The sequence below is a fragment of a genome, unplaced genomic scaffold, assembly GCF_019419815.1.
Source record: "Pyrus x bretschneideri cultivar Hongxiangsu unplaced genomic scaffold, Pyrus_bretschneideri_v1 Contig3, whole genome shotgun sequence".
NCBI classification, from domain to species: domain Eukaryota; kingdom Viridiplantae; phylum Streptophyta; class Magnoliopsida; order Rosales; family Rosaceae; genus Pyrus; species Pyrus x bretschneideri.
The window spans coordinates 10,563,745-10,581,557 of NW_025999612.1; the positions used below are offsets into that span (position 1 = coordinate 10,563,745).

At 37.7% G+C, this 17,813-nt stretch overlaps 3 protein-coding genes across 3 annotated transcripts; 1 reads left to right on the forward strand and 2 right to left on the reverse strand.

Moving 5' to 3' along the window:
* The first annotated feature begins 532 nt into the window (after positions 1-532).
* On the forward strand, positions 533-6,753 carry LOC103958768 (ATPase 11, plasma membrane-type). Its single transcript, XM_009371090.3, has 22 exons — positions 533-691; positions 848-946; positions 1,052-1,171; positions 1,282-1,380; positions 1,481-1,618; positions 1,800-1,934; positions 2,025-2,204; positions 2,312-2,518; positions 2,604-2,723; positions 2,826-2,945; positions 3,080-3,202; positions 3,284-3,388; positions 3,478-3,622; positions 4,132-4,296; positions 4,453-4,691; positions 4,800-4,832; positions 4,926-5,007; positions 5,218-5,378; positions 5,540-5,725; positions 5,815-5,997; positions 6,096-6,274; positions 6,372-6,753. The coding sequence occupies exons 2-22, from the start codon at positions 893-895 to the stop codon at positions 6,466-6,468; spliced, it is 2,871 nt and encodes a 956-aa protein (XP_009369365.1). The 5' UTR covers positions 533-691; positions 848-892; the 3' UTR covers positions 6,469-6,753.
* A 280-nt stretch (positions 6,754-7,033) lies between these two features.
* LOC103958766 (protein NRT1/ PTR FAMILY 2.9) lies at positions 7,034-10,243 on the reverse strand. Its single transcript, XM_009371086.3, has 4 exons — positions 10,099-10,243; positions 9,749-9,966; positions 8,505-9,070; positions 7,034-8,062 (listed from the first exon to the last, which is right to left on the reverse strand). The coding sequence occupies exons 1-4, from the start codon at positions 10,211-10,213 to the stop codon at positions 7,162-7,164; spliced, it is 1,800 nt and encodes a 599-aa protein (XP_009369361.2). The 5' UTR covers positions 10,214-10,243; the 3' UTR covers positions 7,034-7,161.
* Positions 10,244-13,315: 3,072 nt separating this feature from the next.
* Positions 13,316-15,825, reverse strand: LOC103958767 (protein NRT1/ PTR FAMILY 2.8-like). The gene is made up of 3 exons (XM_009371089.2): positions 15,655-15,825; positions 15,327-15,544; positions 13,316-14,967 (listed from the first exon to the last, which is right to left on the reverse strand). The coding sequence occupies exons 1-3, from the start codon at positions 15,743-15,745 to the stop codon at positions 13,468-13,470; spliced, it is 1,809 nt and encodes a 602-aa protein (XP_009369364.2). The 5' UTR covers positions 15,746-15,825; the 3' UTR covers positions 13,316-13,467.
* Positions 15,826-17,813: the final 1,988 nt, after the last annotated feature.

The window sequence follows — 17,813 nt, forward strand, 5'->3', positions numbered from 1 at the left end:
TAGCCTCATCTATAAATTTTTATTTTATGAAGATGGAAATAAAATATTTCTCACCATTATTTAAAGTTGCAATGTCTTTTTTAACGAAGATGAACAAGATTTTAGCATTTGAAGTTGAAAAGCATGATGTGGATTGAAATTCTCAACAAGATTTTTTGATCATGATGTCAGTTAGCAGACTCTATTTCTTTATGTGAATTTTTTAAAACAAAAATTGTGTGGCGATAGACTGTATGGTTATATGTCGTATTTGAGAAGAGGTTTTTTAATGTGTCTAAAATACGAATGATATGTCATATGTTACTATATAAATAGAAAAAAAATTTTATTTCAAATATCCCTCAACTTGTATAATAACGAATAACGTATGTACTCGGAACGGCACATCGAACAATCTCTTGCGTTCGAGAGTCTTTTAATTTTAATTTTTTTTTTTTTTTTTTTTTTTGGTTTAAGAGAGTGTAGGTTTTAGGTAAAAGAAAAGGATTTTTCTGGGGCTTTAAACGTTTTTAACGTAATAAAGAGAAAGTAGAAAAGGGTATGACTGTTACTGAAAGCCACTCTTACACCCTCTATTTTAGCGGTTCATGTTCTTAGTCCCTGCCTGCGTGTTTGGTGGCCAGAGGGAGGGTCCTTCTCATTTGCGGTTTCCCTACCATAATTCTAATCCACACCAAGTTCTTGCAACTGGGTATTTGCTTAATTTTTCTGAACTTTTTCCACCTTTCAAGATTCATTTCACTCTTTTGAGGCCAATAAAGCTCATATTTTTTCTGAGGCAGGAGAAAAACGGTTGCTTTTTACTTGTGGGTTTTCAATGTTGTCTGATCTCTGAGTGTTTTTGCAGATATATAAGGTAAAAAGTGAGGCAGTTTTGGAGAGGAAGGGAAAGATGGGGGAGAAGCCTGAAGTATTGGATGCTGTGTTGAAGGAAACTGTGGATTTGGTAAGTAGATCTAAAGAGATTTGAAGCCTTTTATTGGTTTATTCATCTGGTTTTTTGGTTTTGTTTACTCGGTTTTTAACTTTCTTATGAACTTTGTGAGTGCAGGAAAATATACCCATTGAAGAGGTGTTTGAGAATCTGAGATGTAGCAAAGAGGGTCTCAGCAGTGAGGCTGCTGAGGAAAGACTCACCATTTTTGGGCACAACAAGCTTGAAGAAAAGCAGGTTAAATTTTCATGCTTGCTGCCTTTTTTTTCCTTTTTTTTTTTTTGTATTTTGAAGCTTACCCTTTTGTGCTCACAATTCCATGTTCTGGGTTTGTTTCAAACTTTCAGGAGAGCAAATTTTTGAAGTTTTTGGGGTTTATGTGGAATCCTCTCTCATGGGTTATGGAAGCTGCTGCTATAATGGCCATTGCTCTTGCAAATGGAGGGGTAAGCGCTTGGCTCTTTTGGTTGCTGTTATTTCTTTAAGACTGCTTGTGCTTTTGTGTCTATCATTTTGTTGATTTGTACCATGATTATCTGTATGCAGGGTAAGCCACCGGATTGGCAAGATTTTGTGGGTATTATTACTCTGCTTGTCATCAATTCAACCATCAGTTTCATTGAGGAAAACAATGCTGGTAATGCTGCAGCAGCACTCATGGCTCGTCTAGCTCCAAAAGCTAAGGTATCGGATTGGAAACTTGTTGTCTTTAGTTTTTATAAAGTGCTGGTAGGAGTCAAATACTGGATGCAGTCGAATCATATGTGATTTTGTGCGCACAAGTAGTAGTTTTATGTTGTGGTATTTTTTAAAATTTTGAATTTCTTTGCTTGTGTCGTTGCTGACAAGAAGTAATGTTTGAAAGGTCCTTCGAGATGGAAGGTGGAACGAGCAAGATGCTGCTGTTCTTGTACCTGGTGACATAATCAGTATTAAGCTAGGTGATATTGTTCCAGCTGATGCTCGTCTACTTGAAGGGGATCCTTTGAAAATTGACCAGGTTGATATGCAATTATAATTGTCTTGTTTATCATGTTGAAGTTGACAATAATATGTAATGGCGAGTCTTGGGAAAATTTTGGGCTTGCAGTCTGCACTTACAGGTGAATCCCTTCCCGTGACGAAAAGCCCTGGGGATGGTGTGTATTCTGGTTCTACTTGCAAACAAGGAGAGATTGATGCAGTGGTCATTGCCACCGGTGTCCATACCTTCTTTGGGAAAGCTGCTCACCTTGTTGATAGCACGAATCAAGTGGGCCACTTCCAAAAGGCAGGGAAACAAGTTTTTTTTTTTATTTATTTTTATTTTTTGCTTTCTGTTAGTTTGTGCTTTGTGGGCTGTGACTTTATTGATTCTGATTTTGTTTCATTGTTTAGGTCTTGACTGCAATTGGGAATTTCTGCATATGTTCGATTGCTGTGGGGATGGTAATAGAGATAATTGTCATGTACCCGATACAAGACCGACAATACCGTCCTGGAATTGATAACCTTCTTGTGCTTCTCATTGGTGGAATTCCAATTGCAATGCCCACTGTTTTGTCTGTGACAATGGCTATTGGGTCTCATAGATTAGCACAGCAGGTTGGTTTGATTCCTTGTAATGCTACAGCACTATGTGGTATAAGGTGTTTTGAAACATGATTAATTGAGTTAATAATGGATGCAGGGAGCTATTACAAAGAGAATGACAGCAATTGAAGAGATGGCGGGCATGGATGTCCTTTGCAGTGACAAGACCGGAACTCTGACATTGAATAAGCTTACCGTTGACAAAAATCTTATTGAGGTTGTTTAGGAGATATGTTGCTTCTTTGTTATAGAATTTTTTTTCTTTTCTTTATGGAAAAAAATCCTTGTTTACATGCGTGATTGACTTTTAAACTTGTAGGTTTTTGCAAAAGGAGTGGATCCGGATACTGTTGTGTTGATGGCAGCTCGAGCCTCCAGACTGGAGAATCAAGATGCAATAGATACTGCTATAGTTGGGATGCTTGCTGATCCAAAGGAGGTGATTACATCTTTATATTGGATTGTGCCTCCAAACATAGCTGTGAAGTTTGAGTAGTTTTTGAAATATATTTGCTATACATGCGATATTTTTTTTTTTTAAAAGATCCCATTTCTTTTGATTTTTGTGAAAAGGCACGTGCTGGCATTCAAGAAATACACTTCCTTCCTTTCAATCCTACTGATAAACGAACTGCATTAACTTATCTTGACCGTGATGGTAAAATGCATAGAGTTAGCAAAGGTGCACCAGAGCAGGTAAATTGCCTTCCACTTTATGTCATTGTCCCCCCTCTGTTTTCAATATTAAAGACTAATTCCTAGCTGCATTGTTTTTAGATTTTAAATCTTGCACACAATAAGTCAGACATCGAGCGCAGAGTTCATGCTGTTATTGATAAGTTTGCTGAGCGAGGTTTACGATCTCTTGCTGTAGCATACCAGGTAACTGAATCTCTAATTTTATTCTGGGCTCCTGTAGTAGTTTAGAAGTTTATTCTTTATTTAAAGTCATTTCATTTGTTTTAATGCAGGAAGTTCCAGAAGGAAGGAAAGAGAGTGCTGGAGCCCCGTGGCAATTTGTTGGTGTAATGCCACTGTTTGACCCACCTAGGCATGACAGTGCAGAGACAATAAGGAGGGCATTAAATCTTGGAGTGAATGTAAAGATGATTACCGGTATGTTGCTTTATAGTAGGTTAAATTAGTACAGTTTCTGCTTGTTGGATATCTAAAGAAGCATTAATAATTCTTTGCTGAATCTATAACAAATCACGAGTAATCCAAGTGGGTGTTTTCAGTTAACATACTTTTGTCAATATATCTTTATGTTCTGCGTAATGTTGGACCATCCTTGGGGTGATATGTCAGTAATCCTTGGGGTGATTACTGATGAAGCTAGTGTATTAATATGTTAATGTGTTTGTAACTTTGTATTGTTTTAAGAGACAAAGAGGGATGTGTTTGACCTTTAATAAATAAATGTCATGTAACTTGGTGTTGAAAGAAATGGGTAGAAGTTTGTTGTGTTATTTTTTCATAATATTGTTATTAATCGGAGTCTATAATACTGCAAGCACATAATTAGTTGTGTTTCCTGCCACCCAACCTCCAAGTTCAGTACAAAAAGTGATGATATTTAGTTCTTTGTTTTTGTTGCCGTCTTGCTCAACATTGTATTTTGTCAGGGGATCAACTGGCAATTGGAAAGGAAACTGGACGTCGCTTGGGGATGGGAACCAATATGTACCCTTCATCTGCTTTGCTAGGACAGGACAAGGATGAGTCAATTGTTGCTTTACCAATTGATGAGCTGATAGAAAAAGCTGACGGCTTTGCTGGGGTTTTCCCAGGTATGCTTCTTCCCTCTTCATTGTTGGGGAAAGCTCAAGCACGTACCCAAGTATATGCTTGAGAAAGAAAAAGTTTTTAGGTTTTACTCTTGGTTGCTAGACCGTGGTTTCAATTATCCAATTTAGATTGACCGGATTAATTTTGTATTGGTACAGAGCACAAATACGAGATTGTGAAACGCTTGCAAGCTAGGAAACATATATGTGGAATGACTGGTGATGGAGTCAATGATGCTCCTGCCCTTAAAAAAGCTGATATTGGTATAGCTGTTGCTGATGCAACAGATGCTGCTCGTAGTGCTTCTGATATTGTGCTTACTGAACCTGGCCTTAGTGTCATCATTAGTGCTGTTTTGACCAGTCGGGCAATCTTCCAGAGGATGAAAAATTACACAGTAAGCTTTTGCATCTACGGTGGCATATTATTCTTGTGATTAAGCGTCATTGTCCGCCTTACCAGTGAACTATATAAGTAACAAATTCTTGTTGTTAATGGCTGGCAGATATATGCTGTTTCCATCACAATTCGTATTGTGGTAAGTGGCATCTGTGCATAAAATTTTGAAATAAATTTCTTTTAGAGCGTTCAATAGTATTGCGTTTCTTTTCTGATTCTTTTTTTATGGCAGCTTGGCTTCATGTTGCTGGCTCTCATATGGAAGTTTGACTTTCCACCTTTCATGGTGCTTATTATTGCGATCCTCAATGATGGTTTGTACTTTCTTTTCCCTGTTCACAATCTCTCTCTCTCTCTCTCTCTGTACGCATTTGTGTAATTTTGTTTTAGTAGAGTCATCTGTTTTGTCTCTCATTAGCTCCATCTTTTATTGATGTTTGGTCAATGTTTGCTGAAAACGCGTGCACTTTTCTATAGCCGTAAGTGTATTTTCCACATAATTTACTAACAGAATGACCTTTTAGGTACTATCATGACAATATCAAAGGACAGGGTTAAACCGTCTCCTCTGCCAGATAGCTGGAAGCTGGCCGAGATTTTTGCAACTGGAATAGTGCTTGGAAGTTACTTGGCAATAATGACTGTGATATTCTTTTGGGCAGCATACAAAACAGACTTCTTCCCAGTAAGATTCTCCGTCTTGTTCGATCATAAAATGTTCTGATCGTTGCAGATGTATCACTTGCTGTCATAAAATATGCCTTCTTGGAGCTAATTTGCTTATTTTGTGGCTGCTTGTCATCTCTTTGTAACGATTAATTAATATCTAGCCACTGATTGTTTCAGAGAACATTTGGGGTGTCAACCCTTGAGAAAACAGCTAATGATGACTTTCGGAAGCTTGCCTCTGCTATATATCTACAAGTGAGCATTATTAGCCAGGCTCTGATATTTGTTACACGGTCTCGAAGTTGGTCGTTTATTGAGCGTCCTGGACTGTTGCTTGTGGTGGCTTTTGTAATAGCTCAGCTGGTTAGCCAATTTTCTCAATCATCCCGTTTTATATTCATTTTGATTGATCTTGAAGGGAAGCTGAATTTCTTACCTTCTATTTTGAGCAGATTGCGACCTTGATTGCGGTCTATGCAAACTGGAGTTTTGCTGCCATTGAGGGGATCGGATGGGGTTGGGCCGGGGTGATCTGGCTTTATAATATAGTCACATATATCCCTCTGGATATCATAAAATTCATGATACGCTACGCTCTGAGTGGGAAGGCTTGGGATCTTCTGATTGAACAGAGGGTACGATTGTTGAAACTCTGATTGCTTACCCGGTTTTACTTGATCGGGGAATTTCTTGTTAACCGTTCACTGAGGGGTTCTTGTTTTTGTTTTTCTAGGTTGCTTTCACAAGGCAAAAGGACTTTGGAAAGGAACAACGAGAGCTTCAATGGGCACACGCACAAAGGACATTGCACGGGTTGCAACCACCGGACACCAAGATGTTTACTGAACGAACACATTTCACAGAACTCAATCAGATCGCCGAAGAAGCCAAAAGAAGAGCTGAGATTGCAAGGTGAGCACCAGTTTTTCTTTTCAGCTTGAGAGTTCAGTTTCTTCGTGTTGTTTGATCTTCTTCACTAATCTCCAACCGCGACTCCATCTTCTTGTAGGTTGAGGGAACTCACTACGCTGAAAGGCCACGTAGAATCCGTGGTGAGATTGAAGGGGCTGGACATTGACACGATTCAGCAATCATACACAGTTTAAACCGGATAGAATGTATTTATTTGTTATATACTGTATAAGATGATGAATCCTCTCCCTCCTAGTGTGCTGAGAGTAAAGACGCACTCAGCATGTTGTGAGCGACGTCGTCGTAGACAGTCGTTTTAAATTTGCTACTCTGCTTTTTGGTTTTCGGCGTGTAAAATGAGTGCTTCAATCAGCTGTTGTCTACGTTTTTCTTCCCTCTACCCCTCTTCCTTGTGATTAAGAGTCGACGGAAATAAACTTCTCTCCATTAATCGAAACTGTTCGTTCGATTTATCTGTAGCCCCACAAGTTGCCATCCTTTGTTTTGTTTTGTTTGATATGATTAAACACAAATCTGAGTCTTGAAACGTGTCAAGAGCTTGTTTACGTACTTGGAATAGGAAAAAAGTCGAGAATAGTAGAGAAAATTATCGACTATCATATCAATTCTTGGTATAATCAATCTAAGTCCTAGTTATTCATGTACTAGATGAAAGATTGCACAGTGGGACTCACATGTATTAGAAAATGTCAGAAAGTTGGGGCTTAGAATATCGTCTCTTCTTATACTCATTCCAGGTAAGTAAACATGCTATTATTGACAATGGTTTTATTTTTCAAATGTAGTTTAGAGATCTAGCATGAATATTCATCCCCATCTAGGTTACAATCACTCAGCTTTAGCATGTAAACCCTAATAATACTGCATCAAATCTCATGTTGATCATGTGATTTCTGCACTACCTCAACTTCAAGGGCATTGTTGTCCCCACCCCCTTTGTACGTGTACCACTTTGAACACAATAAAAAGTATCCCAAATTAATGACTCCTAGAGCAGCAATAAGATAATAGTAGTAATCCAGCCTCCCCTTGTTGAGATCTTCCGGCAGCCAGTTTCCGGTCTTAGCCCCCTCAGTAGTCCGGTGAACTATGGCGATTAACGCACTACTCAAGTAACTAGAACCTGCCATTCCACAAAAGAAGAGAGACCCTGCAATGCTTCTCATGTTTTCCGGGAACTGCTTGTAGTAGAATTCAATTTGGCCAATGGCAGCGAACGCTTCAGCAAGCCCGGCTAGTGTGAGCTGAGGGACCAGCCAAAAGCCAGACATGGAAGAAATGTCACCCCTTGTTCGGATTCCTGGAATTGGTTTTGTTAGCGCTATAGTCCTTCGGTGTTCTTCTACGAATGCAGATACTAGCATCGTGATCACAGAGAGAAAAATGCCAATTCCTATTCTTTGCAACAATGTGATGCCACCTTCTTTTCCCGTAAGCCTTTGGAGGAACGGGACAAGAAGGCGGTCGTAGATTGGTATCCATATGGTCATGCCCAGCATCAGGAAGATTGAGTAGGATGCAGCCGGGATTTGGAAGCTTGTTTTTCCAAGGCGTCGATTGGATTGAAGGGCTTGGAAGACAACGTACGTATTCTGCTGGACTATGGCAATATGGTATATGAGGGCTGCTCCCCATATTGGCAAAACTCTCAGCAAGCATTTCACTTCTTCCACTTGTTGCATGCTGCAAAGTTTCCAAGGATCAGCAGCTGAACCATCCGGATTGATTTTGTCGTCCGGCGTAAGAATTGCTGCTTTGTCAAGGCATCTGAGAAGTGACAACAACATTTTTAAGAACTTACCTACACCACCGCATGGATTTCACATCTCAAACTCCCTTGAGTCAAACTCAAAGACTTCAGTTTCATCCGTAAATTTGAATATATATGGACCGTCACACTGAATCTTCTTTGGTTTGATTCAAAGAGTTTCTAATTTGAAATCAAAGAACGTGTTCAAAACCGAAACTCCTAGAAGACAATTAAAGAACATGTATATGCAGTAATTCTTTGTGCATGTTCATGGCGTCCGTTCTTTAATATGTTCCATACATGTGCATCAGCTTAATCTTTTGTAATTTAATCCAATCACCAATCGCCATGACAGTGCGTGATTGACTTAGAATAACTCCAGAATGATTCTAGGCGTAGATAAATTTCTTTCTTTCACAGCCAAGGCATATAAAGTGCATGAAGTTATAGCTAATTTACCTGAATTGATTTGTATAAGGAAGGTTGGAGTTGATAGAATCGGGAGGCATATAAACAAACATGGAGAGCCATGGCCGCTCTGGCTCTTTAAGCTTCAAATGCCTTTTCGCAATGGAAACTACCACGACCTGTGCTACACTATTCATCGGACTACCACAGGCTTTCACTTTCACGTACATTTTTGATCCCATGAAGAAGAGAACACATGATATCAACATCAAAATGGCTGGAATGCCAAATCCTAGACCCCAACTTACATTTGACTGGATGTAGACGATGAGGGTCAATGCTATCATCTGTGCGAAAGTGTAGGTGAACATATACCAGTTGAAGAAGCTGTTGACTCCTCGTTTTCCCGACTCCGTTTTCTGGTCGAATTGGTCTGCCCCAAATGCCAAGTTACATGGCCTGATGCCTGCAGCTCCTACTATTAGCATCCCAAAACCAGTTAGTAAAAATGCCATTTGACCAGCTGTTGGCCCTTTACATGTTCCTTGCTCTTCTGGTTTGCAGTGAGGAGGATGCAAGTTCTTGAATACCGCAGTAAAATCTATCAGCAGCAGTCCCTAGATAAAGGAACAAATTAATCATAGGATTAAGATATATACATTTGGAGCTAATGAGTCAACAGGGTTCATGATGAGGTAAGAAACTTTGGAAGTGAAAATGAATCAAAGCTTAATTTTCGAGGAAATATGCAGAAACAAAATGAGTTACAAACTTTCAATCAAATATATAACCGGATGGACGTTAAACAGACAATAAAAAGACACTAAAAGGTGGTTTACAAACAGCTTATTGCTTATTTGTGTGCATGTTTCCGGAATTTTCTTATGTTGGACATTGAAAATGAATCAAAGTAGCACATGGCAGTTTTGTAAGTACCATAAAGGAAGCAATATCCGAATATGTCAGCCTTTGATAACGATCAAGATAATTAAGTGTTGGAAATGAAAGTTCTGAGCAAGCTTAAGATACATTTGGAGCTAATTAGTCAAAAGGGTTCTTGAAGTAAGAAATTAACCTTGAAAGAGAAATGAATCAAAGCTTAATTTTTGAGGAAATATATATGCACTAGATGGGCCGCTACGAAAATTGAACCAGATGGATGCCAAATAGACAATAAAGAGGTAGTCAACGTTATTTTATATACGATTTATTGTCTACTAGTGCATATTTCCCTAATTTTTATATGCTGGACACTGAAAATGAATCTAAGTAGAAAATGTTAGTTTTGTAAGTACCATAAAAGAAGCGATTGACGAAAATCCCAACGTCTTGTAACGACCGAAATAAGTGTCTGAAGCGAAAGCTCCGAGCAAGGTTGCAAAGTTGGTGGTGCCATTGAAGATGGTAACAAGAGTCGCAGCTGTAATTCTCTTCATGTTGAATACACTAGTGAGATAGACCAAGAGGTTGGCCAAGGTCCCAATGGCTCCCAGCTTCTCAAACGTTTCATTTCCTGAAATTTTATGCAGATGCTCAAAAATAAGCGAACAAAATTAAGATAAATTCATGATTAAACAGAAGAGAAAAGGATATTAATCTGATGAGAAGAACATGAAGCAATAAAAATGCAAAATATTGCGCTCACCTATGACAAATGGCATTACTTTCCATCCTCGGTATATAACTGGTTCTTCATCCGTAGAACCTCTCTCATTCTTCTCCATGCTATCTCTCTCTTTCTTCTCCATGATTGCTTTCATGTTTTAGGAAAAAAGGAGAAACCACAAGGAACTATATAATCCGAGAAGAAAATTCGACCATGCAATTCACAAAGCACTTTTGACAAAATAAACGGATCCGGTGTATTTCATTAGAGCCAGATTTACAATAATCAAGCAGCTGTATCTCCTGTAGCCCAGCTACCTGTCACGACTATTGTCCTTTTTACCTAGATGAATCGATTGAGACACCGTTTCTTTGTGTTTGCCAGTTGTCCCGATTTGAGTAGTATTTTCATATGTTTACTGAGATTTGTTGGACCAACAAGTCGTCGTGGTTGACTATGAGTCCACTGGCTAGACTATACATGTAGCAGAGCTACCAGTCACGACCGTTTTGCTTGAATTATTAGTCGACATTTCCCACTTGTGGTATATGTGCATTGGATGATCAGCATCGAGCTTTCATTAATTTTCTTCATAAATGGAGTCCTCTCTTGGCTTGTGTTTTCGACTTGGAGATGGAGAGCTTATCATTTGATCTTCGTAAATCTGACCAATCAGAAAACACGTGTTGCAATTATAATCGTTTCTGTTGGTGTGGCGTATAAGAAATTCTTGCATACAACATTTGTATACATACATCTTAGAGTAACCGCACATAAGAGGGAAAAAGTAAAATTGTAACAGGGAAATTCTACACACCCGTTTCATGTACGAATTTATCCTAATCGGGACCACGATTTTGTGGCTAGCTAGCTACGTTTTATCTTTAGTCTATCAAACAAGATGTTTCTCAGATTGCATATTCTCCGTCCAAACTTCAGAGGCACTTTCACAACTTCGTTTGTACTCAAACCATTCAGGCATTCAATACAGCAACCGCATAATAAATAAAGTAATCGAATCTCGGTGTTAAGATCTTCAGGCAGCCAATCACTGGTATGGTGAACCATTGACAAATAACGTAATTGGACATTGCCATCCCTACAAACAAAAATGAACCCCCAATGCTTCTCATGCTTTCTGGGAATTGCTTGGTAAAACTCCAGTTGGGTGATCACTGTAAAAGCCTCCAAAAGTCCGATTAGTGCCAATTTTGGGAATTGAGTCTGTCATAAATTGGCATCTAAATTGTGAGGGCAAGCATGGTGAATATTGTGTAAGACGGGGATCTTAAAGCCGGTGTTGCCAAAGTGCCTGTCGGATTGCACCAAGGCAACGTAGTATATAACTTCTGAGATACAAATTGGAACCACTCTCTCCAAGCACTTAATTTCCTCCACTTCCTGCATGCTGCGAAGTCCCCATGGATTTGATGTTGTTCTCCATCTGGGTTGATATGTCTTCACTGGTCATGATTGCCGCTTTGTCAAATATTCTGAAATTTAATAAAGTGCAACTTTTTGGTTAGTGAACTACACATATCAATTACTGTACTATATTAATTGACTTTATGATGATATGATTCAATGATTGACTAAAACAGTACTGAGGGATTGTTGATATTAATATTATCAAAATATATCGAGTGAATATCAATGATGCATGCACCAAGTCTTGTAAATTGATAGCTAAAATCATTTAGTCTTTTCATGTGTTAAAGTCCACAAACTCACTCAAATTTCCAGGGAATTTTCACGTAATTATTGAAGGGGAACACGACATTCTAATCAAGAGGAAATCTGAGCCAATTAATTAGCCGTTATCTTCTTTTCTTTCCAAAGTGCCCTAGAATTTTCCCTTTTGATATTGGCATCTTTGAAACTCAATTTTTGTCATCAAGTGCTATATGTATGCTTTTGAATTCCAAACTCTAGTGTTTATGTAAGGCATTATTGAATTATGAATTATATTTGTAATTAATGAAATTTTCATCTGGGAAGTTGTGAGAAATTTTTCAAGAAGAATAGTCTAGTACATCCTGTCATGATACAATTAGTTGGATATTTAAAAAAAATTTCAATCACTTGTATTATAACACTTTGTGTATTTGGCCATATTCACGCCACACTAACAAATTTCTTGTCAACCCAGATGTTGAAATCATTTCTCTCTACGCCACCTAACTCCAGCTAATAAAGTTGAAATGACGATCCGAAAAATTTAGTAAAAAAAAAAAAAGAATTTCAATTTCTGTCTCCCTTCGTATTTTGGGTTGTAAGCACGTCACATGCAAAAGTTGGGTCCCTTCATTAGAAGTAATGTATGTTTTTCGTTCATGACTGGTAAGTCTGCCATAATAATGGACTTGGTGTCCAGCTCTTCTTTTCTGTAGTTTGGATATCATCAAAGCAATTTTTCCTTTTGAGTTATTTTATTTGACACACTGGTCGGACGAATTCCCTCCGTATTCTAAACACTATACTACACACCAAATTTTAATTTGTATCCTCGTTTTTTTCTAAGAACCCCAGCCCAATCCTTATCAACCCAAATTGATAAAAATTGAATTAAAAGAAAAAATCTTGCATGGATTTTTATGGGGACTGCACGAGCCACAAGTGTGTGGTTTGTTACACCACGTAAGACTTTTAGTTTAAATACAAACTCTCAAGTTTGTTATCAGAGTCCTATTTATTCAAGATAAAGTTTGTTAGTTGTATTTTATTCAAATATTGTTGTTGTTTTGAATTTTATAGACCACTCCCAACCCATAAATAGGTTTTTTGAAAACCTGGTGTAATTATCTGTACGTTATAAATACATAGCACCCATCAGACTGATGGTATTTAATTCATCACGTTGATGGTATGCAAATTCACTCAAACATTTTCCAGTATTCTACGTTTTTATGGTTTCCATTACATCATTGCAACTGGGACATGAGCTAGACACATGTGGTGTTCACTATAAACACAATAAACAAATGATTTGCATGTTTAAATACGTAAAAAATTTGAGTGTGATGATCTCTTTATCACGTGATGTTATTAATTTACGTGTTATAATATAGATGGACAACATAATCGATATTTTATGAATTATACAGTTTTAATAAATAAGTACATGTGTTGTAACATTAGAGTATTGATAACACCACGATCCACTACTACGGTTGATTGCATCGAAGAAAAAGGAATAGGCAACACACGGCCAAGTGAGTATTGTCATGTGTTTCCACTGTCCACCCCTCTCTAGTCGGCTTTTTCTAGTACTGCCTAACTTCATATAGATACTTTCAAACTAACAGAATAGCATTAATAAATTGTCCATTTCCAGGTACGTTATTCTTAACAAACAAAATAGCATAAATAACATAAAAGCACAAATAACATAATTATGTCCATCTCCATCTACGCATGAGTTCCCAACCCTTTCTCCTCATCCTTCGATTCACGTTCCACTCGGTCTCTTGAACCATGCACACTCGGATTCTCCAGCTGCATCTCCCTTATCCCTTTTCCAGACCTTCCAACCGTTACGTAATGTCGAGCAAAGAAATTGAAATACACAAGGTTAACAACTCCGATGCCAGCAATGATGTAGTAGTAGTAGTCCAGCTTATTCTTGTTAAGGTCATGACCGCCGAGCCACGGAGTTTTCCCCTTCATTTGGGTTGCCTTGTGGACTATATTGACTATCAAAGAGCCTAGATAACTCGAAACCGATAAGCTGAGGAAGAAGACTGCCCCGGAAACAGTCCTCAGGCTCTCCGGCATTTGCATGGTGAAAAACTCCATTATGGAAACAGCGGCAAAGGCCTCAGTCAACCCTGATAAGACAAACTGTGGCAAGAGTAGCGCAAAGCTCACGGGCGAAATAAATGATCTGTGTTTCAAAGCAGTTTTCCGACGATGCTCTTCAACTATTCCAGATACCAACATTGACACAATGGACAGCACAATGCCAGTGTTGATCCTCTGTTGCATTGTCAGTCTTTTGTTCCTCCTGCTCCTTCTTCGGGCCAGCGGGAGGTAAATTTGCTCGTAGATGAATATCCACGTTGCAAGTGCAAGCATGGCTATGATATTCATCCATCCAGGTGCGAATTTGAAATGCAGTCCCATGGATCTGTCCGTTTGCAATATTTGTAAGACCCCGAATGTGCTATGTTGGTCCATGCACATGAAAGTCCCAATTGCCGTAACCCAAACTGGAAGAATTGCCACTAAGCACTTCAGTTGCTCAACTTGTTGGAGGCTGCACAGCCTCCAACTGCTCCTAGGCTTGCCTTGATTGTCCAATTCATTTGGGTTCGTTATTATTGCAGCTCTGTCAAGGAACCTGAAGCGATTAGTGTGAGAGAGCTTCAAGATCATATGTTGCTGATCAGATGCATTGTTCAGTGGAGGATCATAAAATGAGTGTTCGGAAGCCGGTGCAACCCTAACTCTTGATTTTCGACACGCAGCCGTGATGACCTTGGCTATGTCCGAAAAAATGCTCCCTTGAGGCTTCAAGTAAATGTAAGTGTGGCGGCCGAACAAGAAAATGGTGATAGAGGAAGCAAGGCAGGCAGTGGGAATGGCAAACCCTATGACCCAACTGATATTGGTCTGGATGTACACAACTCCAGTGAGGGCCACAACTAGGGCAACTGTGAAAGAGAAATACCACCAATTGAAGAAGCTTTCTAGTTGCGCCCTTCCTTTCGCTGTTCTGGTGTCAAATTGATCAGCACCAAAGGCAATGTTGCAGGGTCTGATGAACCCTGCTCCTACGGAGAGCAGTCCAAGAGCAATGTAGAGGAAGACCAGCTGCCAAGTGTGGGGCTGAGGGCAATGGTCTGGCTCTTTGCAGGTGGAGGGTCTTAAGCTATCTATAGATGCCGTAAGGGTTATGGCTCCCATACCCTGAAATAAAATGAAAAAGTGTGAAGAAAAATTTGCAACTTCACGTACAAAGTCACCATTTTCCTGGATTCAGTGTTGAATAAAATAGAAATGGGACACACTAAACAGATGATAAGCCATGTATAAACACCAGTTTGGTGCTAATTTGTTGTCTGTTTAATGTCTTTATAGTTTTATTTTTGTTCTAAGCATATAGAATATCAGTTAATTATTTCACTTCAACGTGGAATATCAGTTAAATATTTCACTTCAACGTGAGTTTTGTAAGACTGAAATTCCAAATAATGGGTTAAATTGATTAATCAAGAGTGAGATAGAACTTCTGATTAGAAGAGAGACAGATAAATCGTAATTATTACCAGGAAAGATGATATGGATCCAAGGAGAAGAGCACGAAATCTGCCCAGATAAGCATCAGACAAAAAGGCACCTGCCAGTGTTACAGCATTGGATGTACCATTCCATATATTAATCACATTTACCACAAATATTCCACTTAAGTTGTATCTTGTACTCAAGTACACTGTGATGTTGGCTATCAAACTCATCGAAGCCAGCTTCTCGAACGATTCATTCCCTTCATATAAATCAACAAACGAAACAAAATTAACGAAAAGGCAAGCCAAAACCCCATCATAAATCACATGAAAAAAAAAAATGAATACAAGATAATATGATATTGTGTACCAAGAATGTATTTGATAGCTCTCCATCCTCCTTTTCTAGGGTTTGAAGGAAGCGCTTGCTCTAATGGTGAAGAATCATTGTCATTCTCCATCTCTTTCTTTCTCTCTCTCTCTCTCTCTCTCTCTCTCTCTCTCTCTCTCTCTCTCTCTCTCTCTTTCTCTCTTCCTCTCTTCCTCTCTTCCTCTCTTCCTCTCTATGTTTTCCGCATTTGCTGGTCACCAACCTCTCTTAAACCACATTGCGTCTTTTTGTTTTATAGTGATGTTATTCCCACCCAATATCTTATCTTCCCACTCATCTTTTTTTAATTACAAATTTATCCATTTACAAAAAGATTGATAAGAACATTAATTATCTTGTTTTGCTTAATTTAAAAAAAAAAAAAAAAAAAAAACAGGTTGGGCATGGGAGACAACTTGTCTACCTTAAACCCTAACTCATATTTTCATCTCCTTTCATTTAGAGAAAGTAAAAAAATAGCAATAGACTTAGACGATGACTTTTTCATTGAACATGTAGAAGATGACGCTTCTACGGAAGAGGTAGAAGATTATGTTTTCATTGAAAAGGTAGAAGAATAATTTGTGTGTTGGTCATTTGAATTTGTCCATCATATTTTTAAATTTGTCATTGTTGAATTCTTTTGAATTTGGATACCCATGTTGTTTCCATTTGAATTTGCAAACCTTAGTAGTTTTCATTTACATATTATTTGTTATATTTTTTAAGAGACAATTTTATAATTTCATATGTACGTATATATTAAAGGTTATTTTGGGAATAATAATGGGTGGGAAAATAGCATTTTAATTTTTTAACTTTTTAAGGTGGGTGGGATTATAGGAAAATAAGATAATGGGTGAGTCTAGTAGCTCTCTTGTTTTATTATATATAAGAGCTTAGTTTATCTTAATTAGTTTTTCTTTTTTTGTTGAATAGTTTATCTTAATTAGTTAGTGTAATCAAAATTAGGATAGATAATTATCTCAGATTTGATTCTACCGGCTTACCCGGATAATTATCTAAGGTATGAAATCGGAAACGGTTAGAGTCTAATTAAGTAGAAAGTTTGAAAGTTTAGCAGTGTTGACATAGTTATGATTGGCATGCATGATTGGTGCGAGAAATGCGAAGCAGCTTGTTATGGGTGTGATGACTTGTGAGTTATGACCACTGACTTGGATTCTAAGTTTACCTGCACTACGTACCTTAACAAACCAGTACAAACTACAAACAAAATATTTCTTCTTATCCCAAGCCTTGAGTTTCTCCCAATCTTTAACTGTATATTCAAAACCAAACTTATGTGTTGCCTAACAAGAACTTATCTGATCACTTTGGTTGTAAATTAGGCTTTTTGTTGATTGTTAACAGAATTTATTGAAAAATAAATAATAATAAATGTTTAATACAAAGTTCTGCGTTTGTTAACATTGTACTAGTATCTTGGCATGCCCGTACTAATTTTTTTTTTCTTAATTATTTTTCTTATACTTGATACATGTTTTTCCTTAAATGTTAATTTTTTCTAGAGTGTACATTTACACGGGAGTATTTTGTTTTTTACCATTTTAATTAATTGGCTCATTTGCAAATAATGTCTTGCTACAATGGCAGAAAGCAATGTTATCTATGCACCCTGGTACGGATTCGATCCTATCGATCCCCTCTCCCCATCAACTGACAATTTATGGAAAATTATGATGAAACTTGTAACACCAAAGAGAAATGCTTGCAATTATTATTTTTTTTATAAGAAAGATTTGGCATTATAATAATAGAGATAGATAAATTAAGTTTATTTACTTTTATTCTGTTATACTTTGAAAGTAAGTGTAGACATATTTTCATTGCACTACCTTCTACCATATAATGTTTGTTTATTTATTTTGTAAGCATCTTCTATCATTCTCTGTATTTTATAGCAAAGTTTTAACTAAAACTTTCAAAAGTTATTCTAGGAGTTCTATAAAAAAATTGTACTCCAATCATACTCCTTAGAGAGTCACAATTACTATGAATTAATAATTAGCCAATATGAATTAATTATTTATTTAAAATGATATTAAAACAATTAACATTAATTATAGAGAGCGTGTTAATTATAGCGAGCCAGAATGAGCTTCTTTCTCCCTCTCTATATTTAGGAGTTGTTAGAT

Excerpts from the sequence above, each read along its gene's own strand:
- LOC103958768 (XM_009371090.3), top strand. The coding sequence starts at position 893 with ATGGGGGAGAAGCCTGAAGTATTGGATGCTGTGTTGAAGGAAACTGTG. Across the intron at positions 1,172-1,281 it reads ACAAGCTTGAAGAAAAGCAG|GAGAGCAAATTTTTGAAGTT; the intron begins GTTAAATTTTCA and ends TCAAACTTTCAG. Across the intron at positions 2,519-2,603 it reads CTCATAGATTAGCACAGCAG|GGAGCTATTACAAAGAGAAT; the intron begins GTTGGTTTGATT and ends TAATGGATGCAG.
- LOC103958766 (XM_009371086.3), bottom strand. The coding sequence starts at position 10,213 with ATGAAAGCAATCATGGAGAAGAAAGAGAGAGATAGCATGGAGAAGAAT. Across the intron at positions 9,967-10,098 it reads AGTAATGCCATTTGTCATAG|GAAATGAAACGTTTGAGAAG; the intron begins GTGAGCGCAATA and ends ATAAAATTTCAG. Across the intron at positions 8,063-8,504 it reads CCTTATACAAATCAATTCAG|ATGCCTTGACAAAGCAGCAA; the intron begins GTAAATTAGCTA and ends GTCACTTCTCAG.
- LOC103958767 (XM_009371089.2), bottom strand. The coding sequence starts at position 15,745 with ATGGAGAATGACAATGATTCTTCACCATTAGAGCAAGCGCTTCCTTCA. Across the intron at positions 15,545-15,654 it reads AGCTATCAAATACATTCTTG|GGAATGAATCGTTCGAGAAG; the intron begins GTACACAATATC and ends ATTTATATGAAG. Across the intron at positions 14,968-15,326 it reads GATCCATATCATCTTTCCTG|GGTATGGGAGCCATAACCCT; the intron begins GTAATAATTACG and ends ATTTTATTTCAG.